The sequence below is a fragment of the Aquila chrysaetos genome, chromosome 13 (genome assembly GCF_900496995.4).
Source record: "Aquila chrysaetos chrysaetos chromosome 13, bAquChr1.4, whole genome shotgun sequence".
Classification (NCBI taxonomy): domain Eukaryota; kingdom Metazoa; phylum Chordata; class Aves; order Accipitriformes; family Accipitridae; genus Aquila; species Aquila chrysaetos.
The window spans coordinates 40,888,313-40,913,123 of NC_044016.1; the positions used below are offsets into that span (position 1 = coordinate 40,888,313).

The following is a 24,811-nucleotide window of genomic DNA, read 5'->3' on the forward strand; positions in this document are numbered from 1 at the left end:
CGTGGAAGGGTTTCAACACAGAAAATAAAAGGGAGAGGGGGGAGAGGTACGGACGGCGCAGGAGGGGCAGGAGCCGCGCGGCCAAGGTGAACGGCGGCCGGGCAACATGGTGGAGGCTGCCGGGGAGCCCCGACCCACCTCCCCGGGAAGGAGGAAGGGGCGAGCCCCGGCTGTCTGGGGATGGAAGGCGGCTCTCAGGCGCCGGCGGGGGGCCGGGATGGAGGTGACAGCGGGCGGGAGGCGAGAGCAACGACCGCGGCGGGCTGAGGGGAGAGTGCGGCGAGGGAGGCGCCGGCGAGGCTTCTCCCGCAGGGCGGGCGAGAGGCCGCGCCTTGCCCCCGGGAGGAGGAGGATGAGGAGGAGGAGGAGGACGGGCTCACCTGCCATAGTGGGCTAAAGGCGGCAATGGCGCTGGGGGCTGCAGCTCGGCTCCGCTCCCCTCGGTCGGCAGCGGCGAGTGCGGCGGGGCGGGGGGCCGCCCCGGCAGGCAGAGCACGGGGCGGGCCGGGCCCCGCTCCGCCCCCGACAAGATGGCGCCCGCCGCTAACCCAGCCGCCCGCTCTTTTCCCCTCAGGGCCCGGCCGCCATGGCGGCTCCCGGGGCGGTGGGTGGCCCAAGCGCCGGGCCGGGCCGGCGGGACGAGGAGGGCTCCCGACCCCTCAGCGGGGATCGGCCCCCCGTCTGGGGTGGGGGTGTCCTTCCCCAGCCCCCCAGGAAAATGGCGCTCGCCTGGTGTCACCACAGGCTGCCCTCAGCCCTGGCCCTTTCCGAGGTTTGGTTATTTTATTATTTTTTTTTTTTTTTTAGGAGAAATCCAGGTTTTATAATAGGAGAGTGAGCCTGGGGGGGGGCAAAAAAAAAAAAAGAGGAAGGCTAAGGAAGTTGAGCCCTGCAAAAGGTGACACCTCCACCACACGCACGTCCCTCTTGCTAAAAAAATCTCACTTTTCTGAGATTCTCACGGCTTTCGGGCTGGTGGGACAGAGCAAATCTGACATGACCCCCCACCAGCACATGGAGCTGGGTGTTCTCAAACACAGCAGATATCTGCTGCTTCGATAGCCCGTACCAAAGATGGGCACCACCTCTGTCAGGAAAGCCTGAAATTCCTAATGGGTTTTGATAACCTTAACTCGCTTTAATTTGGCTTCTGCCGTTTCCAGTACGTGCAGTTCTTGGACATGCCCAGAGCCAGCCGGCTCACGGAACCTTTTGCTGCTCAATGCTTTTCTGGGAAGCCGGGGCTGAGCCCTCAGAACCTCCTCCAGTAATTTCTACCTTTTCTCCCCACAATGAAACCGTGCTACAAACATCAGCCTGCTAATTTACAGTAGGTGTCCTTGAGATAATATTGACTGATGCTGAGCCTTCTCCCCCACCAGCCCCTTTCGTTATTTGATTAAGGTGCCTCATAGCTGTAAGTCGATAGGAAAGCCTGTGCTCCCCAGACCAGTGACACTAATTGTAATCCATTGCATCATTTTACCCAGACCTGCAATTCTTTGTTGATCTTTCAGGTCTTTGCCTTAATAGTTGCTGTTTGCGCAGAGTTTGGCTACCGGAAATGTTTACCCAGTACTTGTTTGCCAGCTGTCCGAGCCCTTCCATCCCACTGCCCCTAATAAAGAGGGTTTCATCAGATCCCATTAAAACCCAGGAGCTTAGTTTAAGACCATAGACCCTATGAGGCCTCTGCAGCATTTGTGCTTCTTATCCTCATGCATAATTTTTTCCACATTCACTGCAATACTCTCCTCGTTAAGCTTCTAAAAGGCTTTCAAATGAACCATATGGAGAACTAAACAGGACATGGATAAGTCACAACATACCTATTCTGCTGCTCTAGATTATGAATATTGATCCCTTAGCATTATTCAATACCTGGCCTTATCCCAAACGTATAGAGTTAGTGCAGCTTTTAAATGTTAATAGCCTTTGTTTGTTAGGGTAGAGGAGCATGGAGCCATGATATAAGGGACATTTTAGTAATGCAAGATTGATTGAGACTGCAGCAGTTCCACTGTTGACAGGACTTTGTACAGGAAGATGGATCATATGTATTCAGTGATGCAGTCTCCCTACAAGGACTTCCTGTGTTCAGGAATCATTGGCAGACACACAGTTCTATTTTTTTTTTTTTTTTAAGTGGTATAATTTTCTAACCTGCCCTCCCCCAGTGGAAGATGGCAGAGTGAAATACAGGTAATATGGCAAGAGATCTGCAAGTGGGAAGTTCAGATGCGTGCATCAGTCAGATTGAAATTTAACAGATAAAGAGACCTTGGGATTGTGATAATCCCAAGGACAAGCAGGGGAAAGATGATAAAGGTGGATTTAGTGCTCTGAGAATTGAATTTGACATAGCTAGACCCCCTGGAACCACGGGCTCAAACCCAGCAAAGCATTTTTCAGGCCTTTGTTCCTCTTAAATAGATAAATTACCTTCTAGGTGGCCTTCTGTGCTGTAAAGTTTCAGAAAATAACCCAGCATTTCACTCACTCAGGGAGCTGAAGCCCCTTTTATGCTGTCACACTGTCCTGCTGTAGAAGTAAAAATAATTTTACTGGCATTATTGGCATATATCATTTCTGTTACTAAAATGTAGTGAAGAACCATTAGGTATCTATAAAAACATTCAATCACTTTCTGCCTGAATGATTCACTGGACCATAAAAGAAGTTGGAAGAATCAGAGACACAGGATGTGCATGTGCTGTCCTTCACAGCAATGCTATGAAGAGAAATTAGCAGTCATTAATCATTTAGTGTGCAGACCTGTGAAGTTCTAAAGACAACACATTCCTTTTGCTATTTTCTTTTCTATGCTACACCTAATCTAGATTATCTGAGCTCCTCAAAGCTCACTCAGGGATTTACCTGAACAAGTAAGGTGTTGCTGGATCTAGGCAATTAGTCACAATAGAAGGCTTATGCCAGTCCTCCCCATTCAACCAGTGTAAAATACCTGTCCATCAAAAATATATAGCCTGAATTCCTCCTGTAATTGCCCTAACCGGCCTAAATTCCTGTAACACTGACTTTCTTTAGCTAAGACTACAGTCCTGGAGTCCCAGTTCCTCCCTCTGTTCTTTGTAATCATCAGTCATTATGCTGGCTTTCATGACGCAGGACAAATATTATAGTATTAATGTAATCACAGTAGTAACAACTAGAGAGTGCATGAGCAAATAGTGCTTTGTGATATTTGCCAGCCTGAATCACCACAACATCATGCAAGTAGGGACTTGATGTTGTGGTAAGGTTGTGCCCATGTGGAGCTAAAAGTCTCCATAAAGAGATAGTGTTGTGGGACAGCTGAGCCTTTAGCCTGGGCCCTGTGTCCTTCTCTGCAGCCAGAGAACACAATACTATTGCAATAATCTGAGGCAACCTTTAATGAGTAAGTTCCCCAAGCACACCAGCTTTATTTTGTTTGTTTCTTCATGGCTCTGTACAAATAAAATGGTAAGGACAGGACTACAGAAGGTCAGGGTTTTCTTGAGATGCAGCATGTACATTTTACTGGCATAAATTTAAATGCTGAAATGTTTTTGGCTGGCATCTCTTCTGTTTACTCAAAATTTCCATTTTAAACCAAAGTGTTGCCTCAACTGGGACATGAATCATTGATCTGAGTACAGGATCTCCAAAAGACCAGATCAAAACTTCACATCCTGTTATATCCAGGGATGATTGTATTGTTTTGGGCCTGGGATCCATAGCTCATTTCCAATTCCCCATCTTGTTTCCTTGGTGTGGGTTTTTTTGTTTGTTTGTTTGTTTTTTACAACATAAAACAAGGAAATAAAAAAAAAACCAAACAGTCTGCCTCACATCAGATTAACAAGATTTTCTGTGAAACCCACAGATGGAGTCCAGGAGTTAAGAACAACCCAGCACACACGTATATTGATAAGAGGAATATCTTTTACTGGATTACACAAAATAAAAATTAAACCCTTTGTATTTCAACAGCTGCCTAGGAGGTGAAAGAAAACTCCCCCAGAAAAGGCAAAAAAAGTTAACAGCTCACCAGGAGTGATGTTTCTGCTTCTTCCTCTGGAATATGAAGTAGTAACTGTAAGGGGCAAAGAATACTGAACTGGGCAGACCCCTGGGTTTCTATTCTATACGGTAAAGAGAGCAAGAGTGAACAACCCTTTTTAAAAAATGCTGTCTACCACCACCTAGTGGAAAACACCACCTCAGGTTCCTTGACCTACATAAATTTATAATTTATCTTGGGGGCAATCATGAGTTGATTGCTGTTCCCCCCCGCAATGTTATATGGAAATAGAAAGAAATAACTTTTTTGTTAACTCTAAGAACTATTTCTAAAACTGAACAACTTAGTTCCTGGTCTGTCGTCTGAGCTAAATCCTCAGTCCTGCAAAATGGAGGTAGGAAGACCCAGGAAGAATTCTATTAAATTTAATTAATGCAAAGTGCTCTTAATAGCAAATAGGGCTTTTGGTTCAAGGATCTCAGACTACTTTGGTCCAAGTACTCAAATTACTGAGGCTTCAGTCAGCAATCCAAGAGGCAGATGTACTGCTGTGCTTGCTATATAGAAAAATAAATAGCAGGGGTTGCAAAGTTACAGTTGCCTGAATTCATGTAATAAATCAATAAAGGAGCAGGAGAAAAAAAATCTGCATAGTTGCAGAATTGTTGGATCCCTGCTGTTTGTATCTTGATAGTTTTACCTCTGGTAGCTTTTAGAGAGAGGAGACCTTCCTTCACCTTTGTATATGCAAAATATTTTGTAAATGGAGACCAGATTCTGGCAGCCAGTACAGTACAAACAACCCAGAAGAGGTTCCTGTGCTTCTCACTATAGGGTTGCTCACTGGCCACACAGTATTCATCCAAACATTATCAGTGAATATAAGGAAGGAAGAGTAATGAACACTTACAGTAACACTAACTCAACTGGACAGCTCATGCTTTGGATGAGAAGCTAATTTTCTTGATGCTGTTATGTCTGGTACCTCAGGGGCTGTACCAAATAGATGAGATTTAACTTGCTGAGTCAGGAGGAAGGAGGAGATGGGCTTAGTCACCTTGCAGAGTTCATTCCCAGTCCTCTTTTCAAAAGCATAGCCCCTGAAATTAGCCAAGGGAGAGTCCTTACATCTTGGGAAGGGTGGGAGCAGGAGGAGGCCAGGAAGAAGGCATGCATTTATCCTCCCTCTTCTCTTTTTCTGCCAGGTTCTAGTTGCCAATACTGCTGAACTGCTGGAGCCACATCTCCTGACTCAGAGATGTTGTGCCAGCAGAAAAGGCACTGCAAGAGCCCATGGCTGACAGCTCCTGACATTTTTGCTTTACCAGTGCACATTCACACTGGCTTTTTGCTTGCAGCTACCCATCAGATGAAGCCTATGTCATTTGGAGAGATGGTCTCCAAGCCTGAGACAAGGTGGGTTTTGCCACCTTGCATCAAGTTCATGAGCAGCTGTTGTTCAAAGCTGCAGCAGTAAATGGCAGCTTCTGTTAACAGATGTGTATAGGCAGGACCAGAGCAACTTATTTCCCCTTCCAAAAGGGTGTGGACATGGTGCACAAAATCATTTTTAAGTCCATTAGAAGAATTTTGTAGCACAGAATAAGACAGGTTTTCTTAAGCCACCTCCACTGCAAGTTCAAATGAAAATCCTTTCCTTTGCAAGGAACAGGCAGCAGCACCCTTGTGGTTGCTTACTCATCTCAGCAGAGAAGTGATAGAGAAAATCCCTGGTTTAACCTTTCATTGCTTGAACCCACTTGCAAGCCATTCCGAAAGAACATCCACAATCTGTCCAGAGAGGAAGGATGGTCTTGGATGTTGTCATTCCTTTTATCCGCTATCTCCTCATGACTCATTTAATTCCTCCTGTGAGCATATAGTAACAAAACCACACAGTGATGTTGGGAATGATAGCAAAGCGATTGCTGTAGAATCAACCTCCTCTAGCAAGTGGCAAAAGACAAAATAAATGAGCATGGTGCTGAAGCATGAGTTAAAGATCCGAATAGGCAGCACCACAACAAGCCCTCTACAAAGCTGCTTCTGAAATTGAACTGTCCAAATCACACTGGGTAGATGCCGGGAATCATCATTCACACACGGCTAGAAAAAAGAACTCCCTGAGACAGGAGGGAGAACTGGGCCCAAACTGAAGCTCAACAGGCAACTTGAGAGCTGGAAACTGTCTGTGGCAATACTTTTCAGTTCCTTCTTTCCCTGACAGCTGAACTAACACTTGTCACAGGAGTGCAAACCAGGCAATTATAGCAAGCATGGATGCCACAGGGCTGGACAGGCTCACTATTTATAGTTCTCTACCCACAGAGCCTTCCCACTGTGCCGCTGCACTCAGGTTAAGGTACAGTCCATGCCTTGAAGGGCTCACCATCTAAATAAAAATAGGAAGAGGAAGGAGAGCCAAGACTCTGAGATAAAAGGATAAAAAGGAAATGCACAGCAGGGCCTGGAACAATGAACTCCAACTTCTCCCCTACAAATTGCCCTTTATTTTGTTAACTCCTTCCCTGCCTAAAGTGCCACCTCTCCACTACTCATAATCAGTGCCAAAGAGTCCGATACAGTGTCACTGAAGTGTTCTTGCAGGCTCTGGCCCACCTTGCCACCGTTAAATTATTTTCCCTACCTACAGCAGAGGTGGAAGAAGGGATGTCAGCCTGCCCTTAACTCTGAGTCCTGGGCCCATGCCCCATTGACAGGGTGGGAATAGTCAGACCAGGACAGCATCCTGGTGCACTGACCCTGCTAAAGGGATGATAAACTCCCAGGAGTGCAGCAGGCTGCCAGCTTCATGCATTCACTGTCTCAGCCGACTGCAGATGCAAGTCAAAGATAGCCTCCTTTGTTTCATGGGGAGGATTAAAACACAAGCCGTTTGTAAGTTGAACTTTGAAGTGTCATCTTAGCAATTTGAAATGCGGTCACCCAACAGAAAGAAATCTTTACAAATACATTTTTTGTATGTGAAGTTGGAGACCACCCACTGGCCTATTTTTAGGCATACATTTGAACTGGCCATGTTACAGTGCTGCCTCTGTTCTCATGCAATAAAAGGCAGAGAGGATTCACTTGACCTGCAGTATCAAATACAGAGAAAATAAGACATTTGTCTGGAAAAGAACCACCCAAAATAGCAGTGAAGAAGTCATGCTGTGACATGAACTGTTAGTGTTCAGAGACAAGAAAAATGAGTATTATAGGAGCTGGTAGACTTTTTCTCATGACATATTAATGAAAACAACTGCTAGAAAATTATATGGTGATGCTAATTAGTATTTGTAGGTTTAAGGACCTGAGATCTTTCCCTTTTGCACTAAATACACCACATGGGTAAGAGCAAGAAATAATCCTTGCTGAGGTGAGTTCTCAGCTTTCTTCAAGGATTCTTTCTAGATCTGCCTGACATTTCCTTTGCTAAACACGGCTTTTAGCTCAGAAACTAACGCTCTTGCATGAGCAAACCCTCCCCTGGCAGCTGGGTTTTGGTCGAATGGTTTGACCACTTGAGTTAAACATGATGCAACGCGGAATGACAAATGCAAGCAAACATCAGGATGGAGCGCAAAGGAAATGCTGCATCCTATCTGACAGTTCAGCAGGAGGGAGAGGAATTATTTGCCCTGGTAACAACACATGGAAAAGCACAGAGGCAGGGGGTAGGATGCATTTGCAAACACTCATGTTCCCTACATTTTTTACAGCCCCTCAATAGGCTTTGCAATATCCTAAAGTAGAAAATTATTACTATATTAATTTTCTGTCCTTCCCCTCCTTCAAGAGGCTGGGGAAAGAACCCAGAATACCTGACTGCAGATGTATTAACTTCCCACTACCACATCAGCAAGACCATATGTACCACGCATTTCCCACTGACAAGGAAAGAAAGGTTAAAACCTTGCATGACAGGTTAACAGCATGATTTACAGCAACAGCTTAAATAAATGGTTGCAGGCATGAAAGACTAACAGGCAGCTAATCCTTTAAAGACTTAAGAGCAGCTACTACTTCAGTCCAAGTAAATATTTCAAAATAAAATTAATTAGTGGTGACCAGTGGATTTTTCTTCTCTGTTTGAACAGCCCAGGCTGAAATGGTGATTCCTCCACAGAACTTAGCAGTTTTGGCACTGAAAGTCTATTTCACAGAAGCAGAAAGAATCCTCTCAAAGAAGATTCATTGCAATTTTGTTCCTTACTGTAATTGCAGCAGAAGTAGGAAAGCTCTATATGAATCTCATAGATGTCTTACTGTCAGAGAGGCAAGCTCCAAGTGCAGCCTTTTCACTGCTCCAGAAATGGAGGACAGCATCATGGCTCAGCATCCAACAGAAGTACAGTGTAGAGGAAGGAAATGTTCGCTTCCCGGTTCTTATCATTAGTAAGCTCTGTCCATGCAGGCCACAAAAAAGACCTCCTAATAACTGCCTTGCATCTAATTAAAAGAAGTTTCTTAACACCTTCCTAGACACAGGTGAAAGCACAGAAGGAAAGGCCTCAAGGTAGCAAGTACCTAACCAGCACAAACCAAAGTCTGCCTGAGCCTGGAGAAGCGAAACAGTCAAAGACATCATCTGGAAACAATAATTTCTAATCCACAATTAAGCTTTTTTCCCAATATTTTTTTTTTTCCTTGACCCTTGGCTCCATCTCAGAACAAAGCCAGTTCTCTTGGGAGGGAGGAATCTGTCATGGCCCACTGAATTGTCTGGACTATTTTTAGTTAAATCCAGCATTCCTAAAACCTCAAGCTGATTGTGTATCAAGGAAGGAGCAAGGAAACCCTGTGAACTTGCACATCCACATTTCACACAGGGAGCACAGAACGCAGCATGCCAGTTGCCTTGCAGCTTGAAAGCATAGCTGGGCTGAACGCAGAGCTCTAGGAAAAAGGCAAAGAACATCTCCTTTCACCAGGTGGAGAAGGCAGAAAACAAAGGCAGGATTGCTGACTTCCCTGAGCTGGAAGAGGCAAACTGAAGGTCTCTGCTAGCACTTAAAAGACCAGAGAAATCCAAGGGCCAGGCAATTTGCACTTACCCACTAAACTGATGAGCTGCAGCTCCAGACTACAGCAATGAGGACAGTGCCAAGTGGAAAGGCAGGATCAGCCAAGGAGTCCCAGAGGTGCTTGGCAGGTAGAGATCTTGCTGGGAAGAGCAGGACAGACACCCCAATGGAAGGGCCAGGAGAAAGCTCAAGGAGAGGCAGAAGATGTGAAGGGCAGTTGTATGAATGGGCTGATGCTTGGGACTTTTAAGGACTGGGCATGAGGGGGAGGAGTATGGAGAAGCTCGTTTAGACCACAGCATAAGTGGAGCATAGCACAAATCTGATTAGAAGGGACAGAACTGTTGTGCCGAGTCATTTCTTCCTGCCCTGCAGGGTTTTTACGTCATCTTTTATGCCAAGCAAAATCCATATTGCTGTAAGAGTAGCAGTATAGCACTGAGCCCCCCAGTAGCAAACGTTGCTGAATTTGGCTAATTGCAATTGACAGAAAGAAAGCAAACCACAACCACAGAGGCTGGTCTAAGTGTTCCTGCACAACGGGTACCAGAAAAGCACTAGCAATGCTGTTGCAGATTGTGCTGTTTGTTCAAACAAAGCATGTTTTATGGCTGTATTTATAGCACAGGGGTCATAGCCAGCGTGCTCCAAGTGAGTCATTACATTCTCTCTCCCCCAACTCCCCAGATGTTTCACACAACTTCTACTAAAATATTTTCAGGACTAAGATCAGTAACCTGCTGGCCAGCCCAGCCTCCTTACAACCACCACGCGCTGCAGACAGTCAAACAGTACAACATCCAGCCAGGCCTCAAGGATGAGGTTATCAAAAGAGTAAGAGGAAATACAAATCAGTGCTGAGAAAAAAATGAACAAGGAGTTAGAAACTCAAGTTTCCTCTTGCTACATCACCATAGGACCAGTGATGGGCGTTGCTCTTCTCCCCATCCCATGAACCTCCATCAGCACAAGCACATGGAGAATCTCAGAGAGAAGGATCAACAGTGATGCCAAAAAACCAAATATAGCATAAGTAAAGTTGCTGCCTGGAGTACTTACACCCCCTTTCCCAGGACCAGACTGCAGTGCCTGCAGCTGCTTCCCTGTAGAGGGAATGATGTCTCTTTACAAGTGTCTCTGTATGGACAGATGCAAAATCATGAGCCTGTAAGAATCACAACACCGCTGGCTGCACAAGCCCTAAACAGAAAAGAACTGAGAGACCAGGATAGGGTGATAAGCCCTTCAGGGCTGTGGCTTCACTTGGACTCAAAGCTCACACACAATCTCCAAGCTGGTGAAACAGCTCACCACTCCATCACTTCAAGCAACCTACAGAAGCACAATTTCTGCCTTTTCTTTCAAGGGTTTATGAGAACCATTTGCACAACACTTTGGATAATTCTGGCTTTTCCTATTGCTCCTTTCCACTGCTGAGTTCATCTCCATCCCTCCTAATTTTGCCATATGATAGAGATCCCTTTCAGGCCTGCATCCTTCTATATAATATCGCAACAGGGGCATTAGCCATGACCTTGGAGATGCAGCACTGGATGCGATGCTTGCAACAAACCCTTGCTGTCCCCAGCCTTATCCAGTGCCCAAGCTGGCAGAGACCACTGCATTGCTTTGAGCCATGTCTGAGTGTGAAGCCTCTCCTGGAAGCCCACTGAGGTCCCTCAGCCAGGGCATGGGCAGCAGGTTGACTCCTTAGCTCTACACTTGAATGTCACCACTTGCTACAACTCTGCTGCCTAACTTCCCTTCTGAAGGAAATCTGGCTGTGGGAAGCATTAGAAAAATGTTACACACAGCATCTTTGACCCAGGAGCCACTGGTCGCCATCTGTCTCAGCTGGTGGCATTTGCACCACCAACAGTGGTACGGAGCCTCCTGGAGAGGAGAGGAACAGGTCCCCTTCTGCCTTGGGCAGCACAATATGCTATTACCAATGACCCATTGCAAATGAGGAGCAGAGAAAGAGCCATTGTGGATCTAGCATCAGTTTCCAGGGCTTGTAGGTAATGTCTGCAGCTACCCAAGATTGTCTCCACTGCTACCTTGTTTGTTCCCCCCAGTTTATTCACCTGGATGTTTCAAACAGCTTGTTTACATAAGGGAAGTTTCCTCTGATGTGATGATGCTTGGGAACTTTCATTAGCTTTGTTCACTTGAGACAGTAAAAAAAAAAAAGTAAAATCAAGGTATTTACTTAAAATGAACCTTTGCTTTTATAAATAATACATTGGGGGAATTTCTTTGGCACTGCTGGTAGCTCAGACCAGAGGACTCTAGAATCACACTTCTAAACGTCTTTCCAGCAACTTTATGGTATTAAGTACACAAGCATATAAATATACTATACAACAGCAACAGAAGAACATTATTGATGATACATGAATTCAAGCACTCAAACTAGAGAAAAGCCTAAAATCTGGGTGCCTGTTTTTTCTCCAGAGCTTCTGTGCATAATAATTCCACATCAAGCTATACAAATGCTGACTTTTTTTATTCCTGAGTCAGCTGCCTTGCCGAGTGCCCAGAATGGATGATGCTCAATAAAGGAAATAGCTATTCAGTATTATCCTCATTCATCAGTGTTTGGCCAGTGCCTTATTTGTCATTCAAGCCCTGCTCTAGAACCAGAAACTTCTTCACAGGTATTTTCCTATTACCCTCGCCACTCTAGTGAGTCAGTCAGTTCTCCCCAAACCCACAACACCCATAATTTTACAGAAGGGGAACTGAGGAGCAGAGCCATTAACTGCGGGGTTTGGCAGCAGCATCTGGCACCCAGGGTCAAGGGAAGGATACAGCTACACAGCCAGGGAGTTCAGGCAAGGCAGCAAAGGAGCCAAGGCAGCAAAGGAGCCAAGCCAGCCATGCAAATCATGCATGCAGGTCCACAGTGTGGCAGGAGTGGGAGGAAAATTAAAAAGATCCTGTTGTAATGTATCAGCACAGAAGCACCGAAACACCAGCCCCACTTGGGAGGAAAGCTTCATTCTTATGTAATGCTTTAACAAATGTAAGAGCTGACTGCACTGATTACAATCAAATCTACACTAGAGGAGCATCACTGCTATGGTATGGACGAGGCTCAGAAACAAGATATTTGCAGTAAAGTTTTCCAATCTCTTGCAATAAATGTAAATACATGCTATTTTGCAAGAGAAAATTGAACCCTGGCTATTATCTACACTACAGCTAGACAATTAATAGACATTTGAACATCTAAGAGACTTATACTGTGGAGGAAAACCATGCTTAGACTGCAGTATGTCAACTCAAAGAATGAAGTCATCTGGATCTGCATTTTTCCAGCAGTCAACATACCTTTTTCTTTCCCAGATGTGTCTCCTTTTTTCCAGATTAGATATAAAACAATCCCTGTAGAGAGGAAAATTTCCCTGTAGCCATCCCTCACACAGACAGCCCTGCAACCACTAGGGCAGGGACTGCTCTTATTTATACACTGTGCTGCCTGAGGACTTTGCTTCTGTCAAATTAAAAAAAAAATTAATTTAATTGCCTTACCTTCAGAAATGTCAGCATGTTTTTCTCCTGTCCCCTACATGTACTTGTCCTTCTTAGTCAACCCAGGCTTCCCAATTTTCTGCATCTTATCAGCCCCACTTGAAAGCATCTTCTCCCTCCCCCTTTTCTTTTTCCATCTAAACTTCCCTTCCACTTCCTCTCCCCTTTCCCCCAAACCGAACAAATCTACATTCTTATCCCCTAATAGAGGCTGATTCATGTTTTTGCGTCAGCAGCCACTCTCCTGGCCAGACCTAGCTTTAATTGACACACTTCAGCTGCTGCCAAGCAGTACGTGACAACATCTGGGAAGCGGGGCTGCCATCGGCCCAGGGGCCAGCAGCGTCAGGAACGTAAGATGGGTGAGGGCTGGCGTGACACAGCACAGCAGGAAAGAACATGCATAGTTGTTGCCTTCAGAGATGGAAAGGGAGATCCTGAATTCAATCAGTTATTACTCAGAGTGCAACACTGGGGCACACACAAGCCAATTAAGTCAGACAAGGGAAGAGATGTAGGTTAAAAGAGATCTTGGCTCAGGCTTTGGGCTTAATCTAGAATATTGGAGGAGGAAAAAAAGGCAATTTTAAGAGTACTTCCAGAGCAAGGCATTCATCCAGCACTGTTCTCATCTCAACATCTCCACGGACCTGCTCTGCACCAACAGTGGTACCTGCCCCTCTTCCTTTCAAAAAATTTTCAGTCCACAAAGCACACCTGACAATTCTGGAGTATCAGTACCAGCCCACAAGCCATAATCAGACACTGCTCCTGTTACACTGCACAACAAAAGGAACTGGATATTTGGACCCTGAAACAAAGCAATTAGAAGTCTGGGGTCTTTACACATTTAATAAAGGCTGCATGGGAGGTTCAAAAAGCAAATCCTGACCTTCTGGAGAAGCACGTTTTCCTACCGCACCCAGGGCACTCTGGATTGCTGCACTAGGGAGGGTAATCCCAGCTCCCTAGCTCTGCCCCAAAGCCAGCCAAGGGTCCTGGAGAGCAGATGGAGCTGTTCCAAAGCTGCTGGCTCAGCAAAGCCTAATGCTGATTGGAGTGACTACATTAGCAATTAGAAGCAGTAGGCAACAGCAGATTCAGCTAAAGCCTTAATCTGGTTGCCCAGAACAGTTTTTAGTGCACACCGAGATCTGTGAATGTGAAAAAGACAAGGTTATGATTTGTACACAGAATATAGTGAAGTTTATTCATATTAAATACATCTACTTGCATCACTACTTGTCAACATACTTGTTCTCCAGGACACCGAGTTCATTCCCACTTCAAGAGACAGACTGGTTTTATTTTACACAAAATAGAGCTACCAATCTGTTTTCCCTGAATAACCTATCACTGAAGCTAGCAAAACAATACAAATGGGACTTAAGTACAAATTATACAGAGATTTCCTTTTTACTGGTCTAGGGAGTTATGCACAGCATATTATCTAGACAAGGACAAAATGATTCCAAATATACATACAGACAGATGGAATGCAAGTGTCTCCAAGATCCACATTAGTCAACACCAAGGTTTTTGGTATCTAGACACTTGAGTCCTGGTCCAAATTCCAATTCTCCCTGTATCCATTCAGTTTGTTTAAAATAATAAGCAAAAATCCAACAACAGTCCTTTTAAAGGATAAGTGGATTTTGCCAAAAGTAACAGCAGTATGGGAAAAAGCTTGCTTCTGAAGTATGTGTTTGCTGAGTAAAAAAGCTTGGTCATTCTGACAAGAGGAGTTGTGCAGCAAATGCACATATAAATTATTTCATGCAAGTGCAGTTTTCCCACTCTTGTACATATCTGACTTGTTACTCCAGACAAGCACAGGACAAGTAGATTGGAAGCATTTCTGATGGACAGAGAGCAAAAGGAGAATTTAACTATGCTGGTTTATCTGCAAAGATAAACCCAGTGATAACCACAATCTCACTGAAAACTAAAATAAACTCTATAAAACAGTTAGAAAAAACAAGTATCTTTGCTGCTGAAACTGGCTCATCTATTTTTGGATAATTGCTAGAATTGGCTTGCCCAAGAACTTCTTACAAGCAACCAGCATTATGTAACCAAAAGAGGAAAAATACAATAAGTCACATGTTCTTCCCACCTAATGTTGCAATCCTTTTGGTCAATTCTCTGTTCAAGCCCCCACCCCCCCCAAGTGAAAAACCTGCAATACTTCAAAACCAGGAACTGGCATCTTGTGACTGATATACTTCATCTACAATCTTACAAGGCCCCCTCTGATATCCAGGGTAACTAACAGCTTTTACCACCAACCTAATTATAATGCAATTAAATACATTGTTCAGTCATCAAAATCCGGGATATCGTCATAGGAATAGCCCCGGTAGCCTTTGGAAGCGTAGTATGCAATGCGGAGGTGGTAGAAGCCTGGGAGAAACACAAGGATCCCAATGATGAGCACAGGGATGGCACGGTCCGTTCCCTGCAGAAAAGAGACAGGCAAGTGCAGTAAGAGGAGATTTGTATGGGGGGATCTTCCCTTTTTCTTAAGTCCTGCCTCAACTATTCATTCCTAAGGCCTGGCTAGCTGACAAAAAGCAAAAATTCATCTTAAATCAGATATATCTCATTTTTCTTCAGGCTGCGCTCCAAGTCCTCTCCCTGGCATCTCCTTGCTACAGGAAACCCTCAACTGAACTTCTCCTTCGGGTAGGAGGGGTGCCTCCTCCTAACACTAACCACGTAACAAAACTGCCAGCCACATGCTGGGTGCTGAATGCCCGGCTGAGAGCAAGCTCTCCTATCTGTGCCTGGACTGCTTCCGATACAGCCAGAACACTACTGTTTCCACAATGATAAGCAGCAGCTGCCAACCGTAAAGCAATTCCATATGGCACAAGGTAAAAGAAGTGTGCCACAGAGGAGCACCAAGTCAGCCACAAACAACAGATCCCCTTTCAATGGATCATAAATACAGAGAGATGAGAAAAGTGCTGCTGCGTCCTATCTAGCAGTCTGGTATCTCCTACAGAAGTTACCAGATGATCTTCACTAGAAGAGTGATGATCCTTGCATGAAGTTTTTCCAGGACAGCAAGCTGACCTCTGCAGGGATGTAGCATTAAAATGAAACTGTACCCTAGGGAGGACAGAGAAACTTGGCCCTCCCTGGCAGATCTCCCATGCAGCTACGAACCTGCTCCAGACTTGCTAACTGAAGACATCACAGGGCTCTGCTGCCAGAGAAATAGGGCTGACAGCAAACACCAGTGAGGCAGCAGAGGGGATTATTTTCTTCCTTGCAGGCCTTTTGCTCTGAATTTCTACACTGAACATGATGGTTCATGGCAGACTTTGGGGAATGGGCAAGCAATGCAAAACTCGCAACAGAAACGTAATCAAACCACTTACGCCTTTGCTAATGTATCCTGCCAAGAGGAGGGCTCCTATGATAATGAGGAAGGTCCCGATCATGAAGAGCACAATAGCCAGTGCAATTGCCTTGTAGGGGATTTTTGGTGGGCTCTTCTTGAACTGGATCGAAAAAACCCAAATATTAAAAAGCTTAACTCAGCACAGTTCCCCTCCCACCATGGCAGAAATGTGCATCCCACAGCTAGCAGGGATAACACGGGACAAACCGTTGCAGCAGCTCTGCTGCAGGGCTCTGTAACGGCCCTTCTGCAAGGAATCCTGCCCATGGAGACTGCACTGTCTGAGCCAGCATTTACACCCATTGCTTCCAGATCTGCTCCAATTTTCACCCCCCTTCAAAGGAAAGCATCTGGCCCTATTAAACAAGCAATCTTTCCAGTTAAGCTCTACGGGCTTTCTGGAGAAGGGCTCAAGTGGTGGCTGACAGCTAGCTTTGTACCTTTCTGAGCTGAGGCTGCTCTACTGGAGACAAACAAAGAAGCAGTCTCCCAGGCACATGCAAAGCTATAGCAGCCTTTCCTAGTAGTTTACAGTCAGAGCAGCAGCAGCAGAAAGAGGTTTTCTTCCCCAATTTTTACCTGCAGGTCAATATATCCATCATCAGTGCTGGAGAGCTTGGAATATTTGACTTTGCTACTGGGAATCCCAGCAGTCAGATTTGTCCGTGATGGCATCATTACAAGGAAACCTGAGCATCAGCTAGAACCTGGAAAATGAAAAGAACAGCAAAAAAAAAAATCAGAGAAAATTGGACAATAGAATCTGAGAGACATGGATCAAGTTTCTTACTTGAAACAGTGTCAAGTCTGTACTAACAAAAAGGCATCTTTGTTCTTTTTCATAAATTCTTTTCAAACAAAGCTCTGTATTTAAGCCTAAAATACAAAGGCATGGATATAGCTGCAACAGGATTTGCCAATATTTGAAAGCAAAGTCAGACTAAGGTAGAACTTGCATTTAAAGTAAGATAGAAATTCCAGAATATACCATGTATAAATCAGCTCTCATTTCGCAAGATCACACTTCCAGCAGGGAGATGTCTGAGGTCCAGCTATTTCTGAACAGGGACACTAGCAAATAAACCCAAACCAGAACTAAACAAAGCAGCTTTTCAACCAGCCAGATATTTTGCAATAGATCCATTTAAAAAAAAAAAACAACACAAAAACAACCACTGGAAACTAGAATGAAATGGAGCTGTCATTCCCAAGACTGCTCAGGTCATGACTCAGAGGGAACATGACAAGGGGGACAGAGTGGTTAGTGGATGAGGTAACAAAAAAAACAGCAAGGAACTAAAAAGCATAGGTCACTTGTCTGCCTAGCTGCGAGGGAGGCAGCGTTCAGGGTAGAGCTTTATTTAGTTACGCCAGAGCCATACCCTGCAATTTCACCATGCCATGAAGCCAAGCCCTGCGGTTTTGCTGCCAGCAGTGACAGTCCTGGGGAGAAGGGCAGAGCCAGCTTGCTTCTGCACCTTGAAGCCCAACTTCTCAGGAGTTGAAGCCTGGATCTGGCCTGCCAACACATCCCTGAGACACTGCACAGCCATTTAACAGGGCCTGACAACTTCTCCCATGCGTTTGGTGGCTGCTGACCCACAGCCTTGAACCTGCACTGCAGCCCAGGGCTACAATTCCCAGAAGCGAGGCAGGCAATAGGCTTCCCTCACTTTCCAACTTCAATAGCTTTATTTTCTGAGAAAGTATGGAATAAAGAAAACAAAAGTGCATATCCCAACTGTTGCAACAGGAAGGGACAAAGACGCTTTCTCTATAACACTATTTGGCATATCCTCAAAATATTTAGTCTCCACTTGAACTGAAATCCTTTGTCTCCCTCTTGCTAATTGCTGGCACATTCCCCTGCCATCAGGTTTGTTCCTCCTGTAGTAAATTTGACTTTTATAAAAAACCCAACACCCTCTGATCTTAAACCCCCACAGCTGTACCTTTAACTTGGAGCTTGTTGCTTTTTTTTGTAGCAAAACCCAAGCACAGACAAAACATTTCTAGCCCCATCGATAATGGAAATACCACCCACCTACAGGGTGGTAACACTCACATCCTCAGCCACTTATACATCTGTGTTTTTCAGGTCACAGTACTCAAATACCCCCAAGGCGTCCCACATGCCCGGGGGTAGACATGCAGGAGGAGAAAAAGTCAAAAGAAATCAGCACTTCTGAAATGTGTCAGATTTCCTGACTCTACCCCATTTTACTCTCAAGTACCATGGGACTTCTTACCGACTGTCCCATTACTTACCAGGCTATTCCTAGTGGCTTCCTAGGAATTATTTCCAATCTACACTTGCGTAAGTTGTCCTGCCCTTCCCATCACCTGCTTATCAACGAGAAAGCGGCTATTAAAGACAAATGTAAAAAACCCAAACCACTCGGATCTCATGTTTAAGGGCCAGGTTCAAGTCCACTAAGCTTCACTATCCTTGTGCTCTATAGTGGTTCAAGATCACAAACGAGCTCAGTGCTGTGCCCTTTAAGAAGCAAATAAATGGTGAATCACACTTGTAATTGAAGTTTTCTAATATGATGCGCTACAGTCATGTTTTAAACGCAGTCAGAACCCGCACTGCCTGGGGGAACGCTCCCCGAGCAGAGCGCAGGCTCACCAGGCGAGCTTGCCAGTAAATGCAAACACGGCACTTCGAGCCAAAATCCTGTTTACCCCCTAAATAAGAGCAATATATTTTTCAACCCTCTGTGCCCAGGAATAAGGCAGTAAGGGGAATGTCACTTCTTGCCCTTTCAGGAGCTCAAACCTCACACGACAAACACAGCCGAGCCCTCTCCTCTAGACCCGAAATGGTTTCTCTGCTGCTGAACAGGAAGCTCCCAACATGTCTGGGAACTCCCCCAAAACTACGGGCTGCGCACCCTGCCTCACACAGCTTCAAAACATTAATAAAAAGCACACAAAGGCGGTTACCTGCTATTCGCGCTGCTGGTCAAGCCCATCTCTCCCGCTGCCGCCCCTCTTCCGCGCTGCGCCGGCCGCAGAACAACCCAGGAAGTTTATTCCTGACGACAGAAATTTCCTTCCAGGTTGTGGCAGCGGCTTCTCGCTGGCTCAGCGCCGCTGGGTTATTTTCGGCCTCGGACTCCAGATTAGCAGCTGGAATTAGTGTCCTTGGGCAGGGTGGCGTGGACCACGTCCTGGTCACCCAGGCCCGTGTCACACAAGACCCACCGGAGCTAATCTGTCATTTCGGGGCTGCATTCGTTTATGACACAGCATGTTCATGCACATCTCTCCTACACATGCTTTAAAGTCGATTTCCTACAGGAAGATCTGGGCATAATTGAACCATCAGACACAGCACTGCCCTTCATTAGGGCAAAATATGTGACACACAAGCTATAGCCAGAAGATTATTTCTAGCACCTGGAACAGTATTAACCCATCAGATGAAAGACAGCTGGGGATCTACTTCCTCCAACTGCTCCAGACAAGGAAACCACAGGAATTGCCGTGGTTCCAGTTCCTGTAAATTAATAAAGTACACACTGGATTTAGAGCCCAAAAAGCCTAATCTTAAGTTTCATAGATTTCTCCCTCCTTCCCCCTTTTTCTCCTTGCTAAGAAAGTCTAAATAAACTTCAAAAGCTTACTCTCTCAAACATGGAGAAACACACACAGCATTTACTAAGATTCCCCAGTTTTTTGTTTTTTTTTTAAAGGGAACATCTTAATTTTGATTATTTGGGTATGACAATGGCACAGTAAACATTCAGCTTCTTTAAGGACTTATCCAGAAAGGACACAGTACGCAAGTCAGAACACAATCACGTAGACACTACTGTTAAACGATGTTTCTCACGAGGCTACTCAATTCAGTCATTACAGCTGTAAAAATAAGCAACTAAACCATCTGGCTTATTTTTACAATATGTTTATGAGTAGAATAGCAAAAGAGTTTTGTAACCCCCACTACAGCAGGAGGTTGCACCAAAAAAATTTGCTTCAATCACTAGCCCAGCTTTACGCACATCATTGAAACCCAGAATCCTTCCCTATTTCAACATCATTAATCTTTGATTCTTTGCTGAAGCACGTGCTTGCTTGCTGTACTTGTAGGTACCACAATGGTGATCCAATCTGAGAAGCATCACATTTGGAGTGAAAAAAGCCTCCTGGTTATTTAAGACAGTACTAGTACTGTTCATGGCAGTAACTCAGCAATTGCTGAAAAACTTTAGGGCAGCTAAAGATCTTGCCTTTGAGGCGTTTTCTTAAAAGGTGCTGAATTAATCAGCAGGCTAAAAAAGTTCAAGAGAATAAATGGGGTATGCTCTGGAGACATAAGACAAAGCTCAATATGGGAGCTGAAAACCATGCAGGGAGCTATCTGCACCCATCACAGCAGAAGAAAACAAAAGTCTAAACCATCTCTACTAGTAAAGCAGTGCTACTACCAACAAAAAAAAAAAATCAACGGCAGGGGCATTAAGAAATCCTGTCCCTCAGCTTTGAGCAGGGACAAGTTTCTATCACAATGGTAGCTGCATCATTCTGACACAGCAGAATTTGTTTCTTAATCAGTACTGCCACCTTGTGAAATTCTTCTGCTAAATCGGTTGGGTTTTCCAAGTATCAAATTTTCAGGCAGTTTATGCTCTAGTCAGTCCTGTATTGCTGACTAGTGGGAAGCACGCAGCCTCCTAGAACAATAAGCATACCCACAGCACTTAAAGAGCCTCTAAGTACTACTTACCACACAGCACTGATCAAGCTAACTGAATTGCTTTTCAGTGTTTTGTCATTCGTGACAAAGTGGAGTCACTCAGGTTCCAGATGGAGGATAAGGATTTATGGCTAGCTGGTAGCAATACAGTAAGTGAAGAAAAAACCACAGTAGCTGCCTGAAACTGTTTTCAGATCTTATTTTTCATGATCATGTTTCACCCTGAAGGTTTGATGTAAGCCTTACTTTTAGATCTTCATCAAAAATACGAACATGACAAATATCCTCAATTAAGACAGGAATTGCTGGTAGCACGGTGAGCACACTACACATCAATAGAAGCATGCAAGGTGTGGGACAAAGGCACTCAATGAACACAACCTGTTGAGAAGTGGCTCAACATCAATGAGCCAGAAACAACAGAACCACACCCAGGAACAGTTCACACAAATCGCCACCAGACCAAGCGGTTTTCTGTCACAGCCACACTGGGGCATGTGCCTACACACTCTCAGACTTCACCAAGGGCCAGAGTGACAGCTACAGGAACAGTCCCTGCTAGAGGCAGCTCTGGCATCTGCTGAAGCTAGTGCATTTTAAGGAAAAGTTTCACAAACTTCCTCTGCTTAAAGGAAACAGCATCACAGACCAATTAGTTATTCAAACTGTAACCACATCCCTCAATTTCAACACATCTAAGGGATCAACACAGAAGCTGGTAACTCCAGTGCAAAAAAACCCCACAACCTTGCCTGGTGCAGTGCCTTTGAAAAAGGAGCGAGGGTACATTAGCATAGTTTGACAGAGCATTGATTCATCCATCTGCATTTAAAAAGGATAAAAACCCATGAAATTATATTCTTTATTTCCATTTTCCATGTTTCAATTAGAATACCAGCTTCAAAAATAAATGGATGAAATAGTCGAATAAACTCGCAGCATAACTGAACAGCAACTCTAGTCAACTACAGTTCCACAGGTGAAACTCTAGGAAACATCTTTACTCAAGTTAAAATATTGCACCCCTTCTCTAACACAAGTTGAAAGGAGTAAGATATTTCACCTCCAGACAGTATCTAGGAGATTATTGCAAGTACAGGAACAGACTAAAAATCTACTTCCAATGACACCAGTATAGCAAAATAGTAAGTTGAAAAATATGTACAAAAGATATCTATACAACATGCCTAACAGTGCTCATACAACGCTCCACTGCACTGAAATTGCTAACACCGCCATTTCCCTCTCAAAGTCAGTTGTCCTCTGAAGACCTGACCAGATCTCCCCCTCAGTCCTACTCCAATTAAGAGCCTTCTTGTTGGTCTTCGATCTTTGGAGCCAGGTAGTATTTCAAGTGTCCCATATCAGCAATCTTGTACTCCACAACTGGGAAAAAGAAAGAGAACAGTATTCAGAAGGTTCTTCAGAAAAGCCATTCAGTCAAGAGTTCTTAACGCAGCTCTAAGGTGGCAGCATTCTACAAGATTTTTCAAGGAGAGCTGCTTCTACTTACCAAGAGGAACATCTGCAGACATGCTGAGTGTTACTGTAGGTGACAGGGGAGTGGCTTTGGTAAAAAAGTTCAGGTACCTCAGAGCAAAGGTCAACTGGACTGGCTCATTCATCTCTATTGTGACCTAGAAAACCATCAGCCAGGTGAGACTTCAATAAATGCAAGCTGCAGCAAGTCCCCTCAAGTCTCTCAAGTAATTCAGACATCTCAAGCAAAGGCAGACAGTGCTACTCCCCACTCTGTTCTGCTGAGCACAGCTTGCTGGCCCTGGGGATAAGGACCTAAAGTTGGCAACGATCTGTTGCCTCCAATCTATAAACCAGAGAAATACACAATCCAATCAGCCAGCTTTAGCCCCCAGTAGGTCAGAGAATTAGTCATATTAGTAGAAACCTCAACACTGAAGACACCACAGTAACAGTGAACGCTTAACTTACAGCTTCTTCTTCTTTATCCACATTACTGGTCTGTGACAGCTTGATGTTTCCATTGCCCAGCTCTCCATTAGATGAAAATTTCACACCGTCTTTTGCGCAGGAGATGACAACTGCATCACCAATGTGGCTGAGATCTCTACAGATGCGTGCAAATTCAGCAGAAGGCATTTTCACTACACAGCTATATTCTTGTTCCTGCAAAGGAAGTGTCACAATTAAAGTTCTACCAAGAAGCTTGGTGTAGTCACTACACTTGAGTTTGTCTAGTCTTTCCAAACAAAGTTATATTACAAGCTCATACTTCACGTCTGATGTGAACATGGGGAAAACACCCATTTCTAAGAGGCAGTGTTGTCAGTCATTCGAGCCACTACTTACTGGAATTCCAAGCTGCTCCACATCCAGATCCATTAACTTCATCTCATAATCAGAAACCTTTTCCTGATCTAAAGAAAGAAAGCATAGTTTGACCAAGTGTTTCCAAAAAGCTATCATCCTGAATTTAATTTTTGCGCCCCCCTCCCTCCCCAACCATCCAAATTATGACAAGAAGATCTACCTTGTTTAATTAGAGGTAGAAATCTGAAAGTGACCCAAACAGGCTTTTGCAGGCTGTAAGAGGACAGCAACCCACCAAGAGCATCTGCAGGTGGCCTAAAGAAGAGTCTCTCTCTTACAAAGAAAGCATCGGTCAGGTTGATTAAGCTTACATCTCCAGACTGTTTCAAGAGTTTAAGTATCAGGTGACCCCTCCCATTTCTGAAATATTTACTGTCATTTCCTTCCCCTCCTGCATTTGCATGGTTTGTGAAGACCACCTAAAAATATCACAGTAGCAAATCAGTTTCCAAATCTAACACTCACTTGGTGCTTCAAACACTAGAGCCAACGTATCTGCATTGTCTTCTGCTCGGAGAGTTATGATGTCTTCGTTTCCAGCACACTTCAGTATTTTGGACATGCTGGGGCAGGGGAGTAAAAAAGGTAGGTGACTCACAAGATTACAGGCAGACAGAGCCTACTACAGAGCGCGAAAACAAGGCTAGCAAGGAGCAGCCGCCAGCCTCAGACGCAGCCTGCAGAGCTGTGCAGAAGGAGCAGAGATCGGGCTCGTTATGTCCCCCCTCCCCGGGCGGCAGGAGGCGAGACGCCATGGCGGGCCGCGCTCGGCCTCCCCCGCTCCCGAACAGGCTTTCCCGCCACGGCGCGCCGGCAGTGACGTCACCGCCGCCGGGCCCCGCCCCGCGAAAAACGGCGCGAGAGTTCTGAGGAGAATGGACGGGGGGCGGGAAGAAGGGCAGAGAAGGGGCTCCGAGGGGCCCCCGCCCGCCCCGGCACGGCGAAGGCAGAGGCGGCCCCTCGCCCTGCACCCTCCCCTCCCGCACCCCCTTTCCCCCCGGTCCCCGCTCCCCTCAGCGCCTCAGGTCCCGTCCCGGGCCCACTCCCGTCCCAGCGGCCGCAGAAGGCCCCCGCCGCTGCCCGCTCCCCACCTGTTGAGATTGACGCCCATGGCGATGTTGCGGTCGCAGCGGTAGGTATCGAAGCCCTCGGATCGCAGCGTGAGCTGCACCAGGGAGACGTGCGAGGAGTCCATGCTCTGCAGGCTGATGCCGCCCGAGCCCAGGTCCCAGCAGGCCTCGGTGATGAGGTCCTTGAGGGCCTCCAGCACCCGCTTGAGCACCGAGCCCTGCACCAGCCGCGCCTCGAACATCCTCACAGGAGCAGCGACCGCCGACAGAAAAACCACCGCGGAGCGCGACCGGCCGCCAACTGCCGCGCGCCGCCGAGCGCCCCTTTTATAGCCTTCCCGCGCCCCGCCCACCGCCGCGCCGCAGCCAATCGCCAGCGGCCCTGCCCTCCCCCCCGCGAAACTCTATCCACGCTCACATGACAGACGCCCCTCGCTCTCCGTCCAATCCCGCCGCCGCTCCTCCCCTTAATCCTGCCCCCTCGTCCGACGGGAACCAATCGCCACGCGGGTTACACACTTCCCCCCGCCCCGCCTCCCCGTCCCCGTGGCGCCAGCCCGCCTCCCGCCTCGCCGTACGGCCATGGCCGGCGGGGGCCTAGCGGGGACGGCGGTACCGGGAAGCCGCGCTCGCCCCGCGGCCCGGCTGAGGCGGCGTAGTGGGGGGCTCTCTGATCCTTGCAGCCCGTCCTCCGCCTGCGCCAGCGGG

General features: G+C 46.0%; 3 protein-coding genes across 7 annotated transcripts in view; all 3 read right to left on the reverse strand.

The window, feature by feature from the left end:
- SLC23A2 (solute carrier family 23 member 2) overlaps positions 1 to 493 on the reverse strand; it is a 57,917-nt gene extending 57,424 nt beyond the window's left edge. Inside the window, exon 1 of one of the 3 annotated variants that reach the window (XR_005933861.1) lies at positions 381 to 493. The gene's annotated coding sequence lies outside the window, so the exon portion shown is untranslated. The remainder of the gene's footprint in view (positions 1 to 380) is intronic. The other 2 variants (XM_030035459.2, XM_030035461.2) reach the window with 2 other exon arrangements.
- Positions 494 to 13,750: 13,257 nt separating this feature from the next.
- Positions 13,751 to 19,366, reverse strand: TMEM230 (transmembrane protein 230). Of its 3 annotated transcripts, XM_030035469.2 has the most exons (5): positions 18,929 to 19,366; positions 18,248 to 18,322; positions 16,559 to 16,686; positions 15,957 to 16,079; positions 13,751 to 15,028 (listed from the first exon to the last, which is right to left on the reverse strand). In XM_030035469.2, the coding sequence occupies exons 3-5, from the start codon at positions 16,655 to 16,657 to the stop codon at positions 14,888 to 14,890; spliced, it is 363 nt and encodes a 120-aa protein (XP_029891329.1). In that variant the 5' UTR covers positions 16,658 to 16,686; positions 18,248 to 18,322; positions 18,929 to 19,366; the 3' UTR covers positions 13,751 to 14,887. The 3 variants fall into 3 exon arrangements, with proteins under 3 accessions (XP_029891329.1, XP_029891328.1, XP_029891330.1); XM_030035468.2 differs by lacking the exon at positions 18,248 to 18,322 and having other exon boundaries at positions 18,929 to 19,350; XM_030035470.2 differs by lacking the exons at positions 18,248 to 18,322; positions 18,929 to 19,366 and adding an exon at positions 18,045 to 18,067.
- Positions 19,367 to 21,532: 2,166 nt separating this feature from the next.
- PCNA (proliferating cell nuclear antigen) lies at positions 21,533 to 24,420 on the reverse strand. Its single transcript, XM_030035467.2, has 6 exons — positions 24,125 to 24,420; positions 23,499 to 23,596; positions 23,013 to 23,080; positions 22,635 to 22,829; positions 22,198 to 22,321; positions 21,533 to 22,070 (listed from the first exon to the last, which is right to left on the reverse strand). The coding sequence occupies exons 1-6, from the start codon at positions 24,343 to 24,345 to the stop codon at positions 21,988 to 21,990; spliced, it is 789 nt and encodes a 262-aa protein (XP_029891327.1). The 5' UTR covers positions 24,346 to 24,420; the 3' UTR covers positions 21,533 to 21,987.
- Positions 24,421 to 24,811: the final 391 nt, after the last annotated feature.

Bases quoted from the DNA above. Each gene is read 5' to 3' on its own strand.
- PCNA (XM_030035467.2), bottom strand. From the start codon at position 24,345: ATGTTCGAGGCGCGGCTGGTGCAGGGCTCGGTGCTCAAGCGGGTGCTG. The intron at 23,081-23,498 runs GTGAGTGTTAGA...TTCTTTCTTTAG, and splicing joins TCTAGTGTTTGAAGCACCAA to ATCAGGAAAAGGTTTCTGAT. The intron at 22,071-22,197 runs GTAAGTAGAAGC...TCTTTTTCCCAG, and splicing joins GTCTGCAGATGTTCCTCTTG to TTGTGGAGTACAAGATTGCT.
- TMEM230 (XM_030035469.2), bottom strand. From the start codon at position 16,657: ATGATGCCATCACGGACAAATCTGACTGCTGGGATTCCCAGTAGCAAA. The intron at 16,080-16,558 runs GTAAAAATTGGG...TTTTCGATCCAG, and splicing joins ATGGATATATTGACCTGCAG to TTCAAGAAGAGCCCACCAAA. The intron at 15,029-15,956 runs GTAAGTGGTTTG...TCTTTTCTGCAG, and splicing joins CAGGATACATTAGCAAAGGC to GGAACGGACCGTGCCATCCC.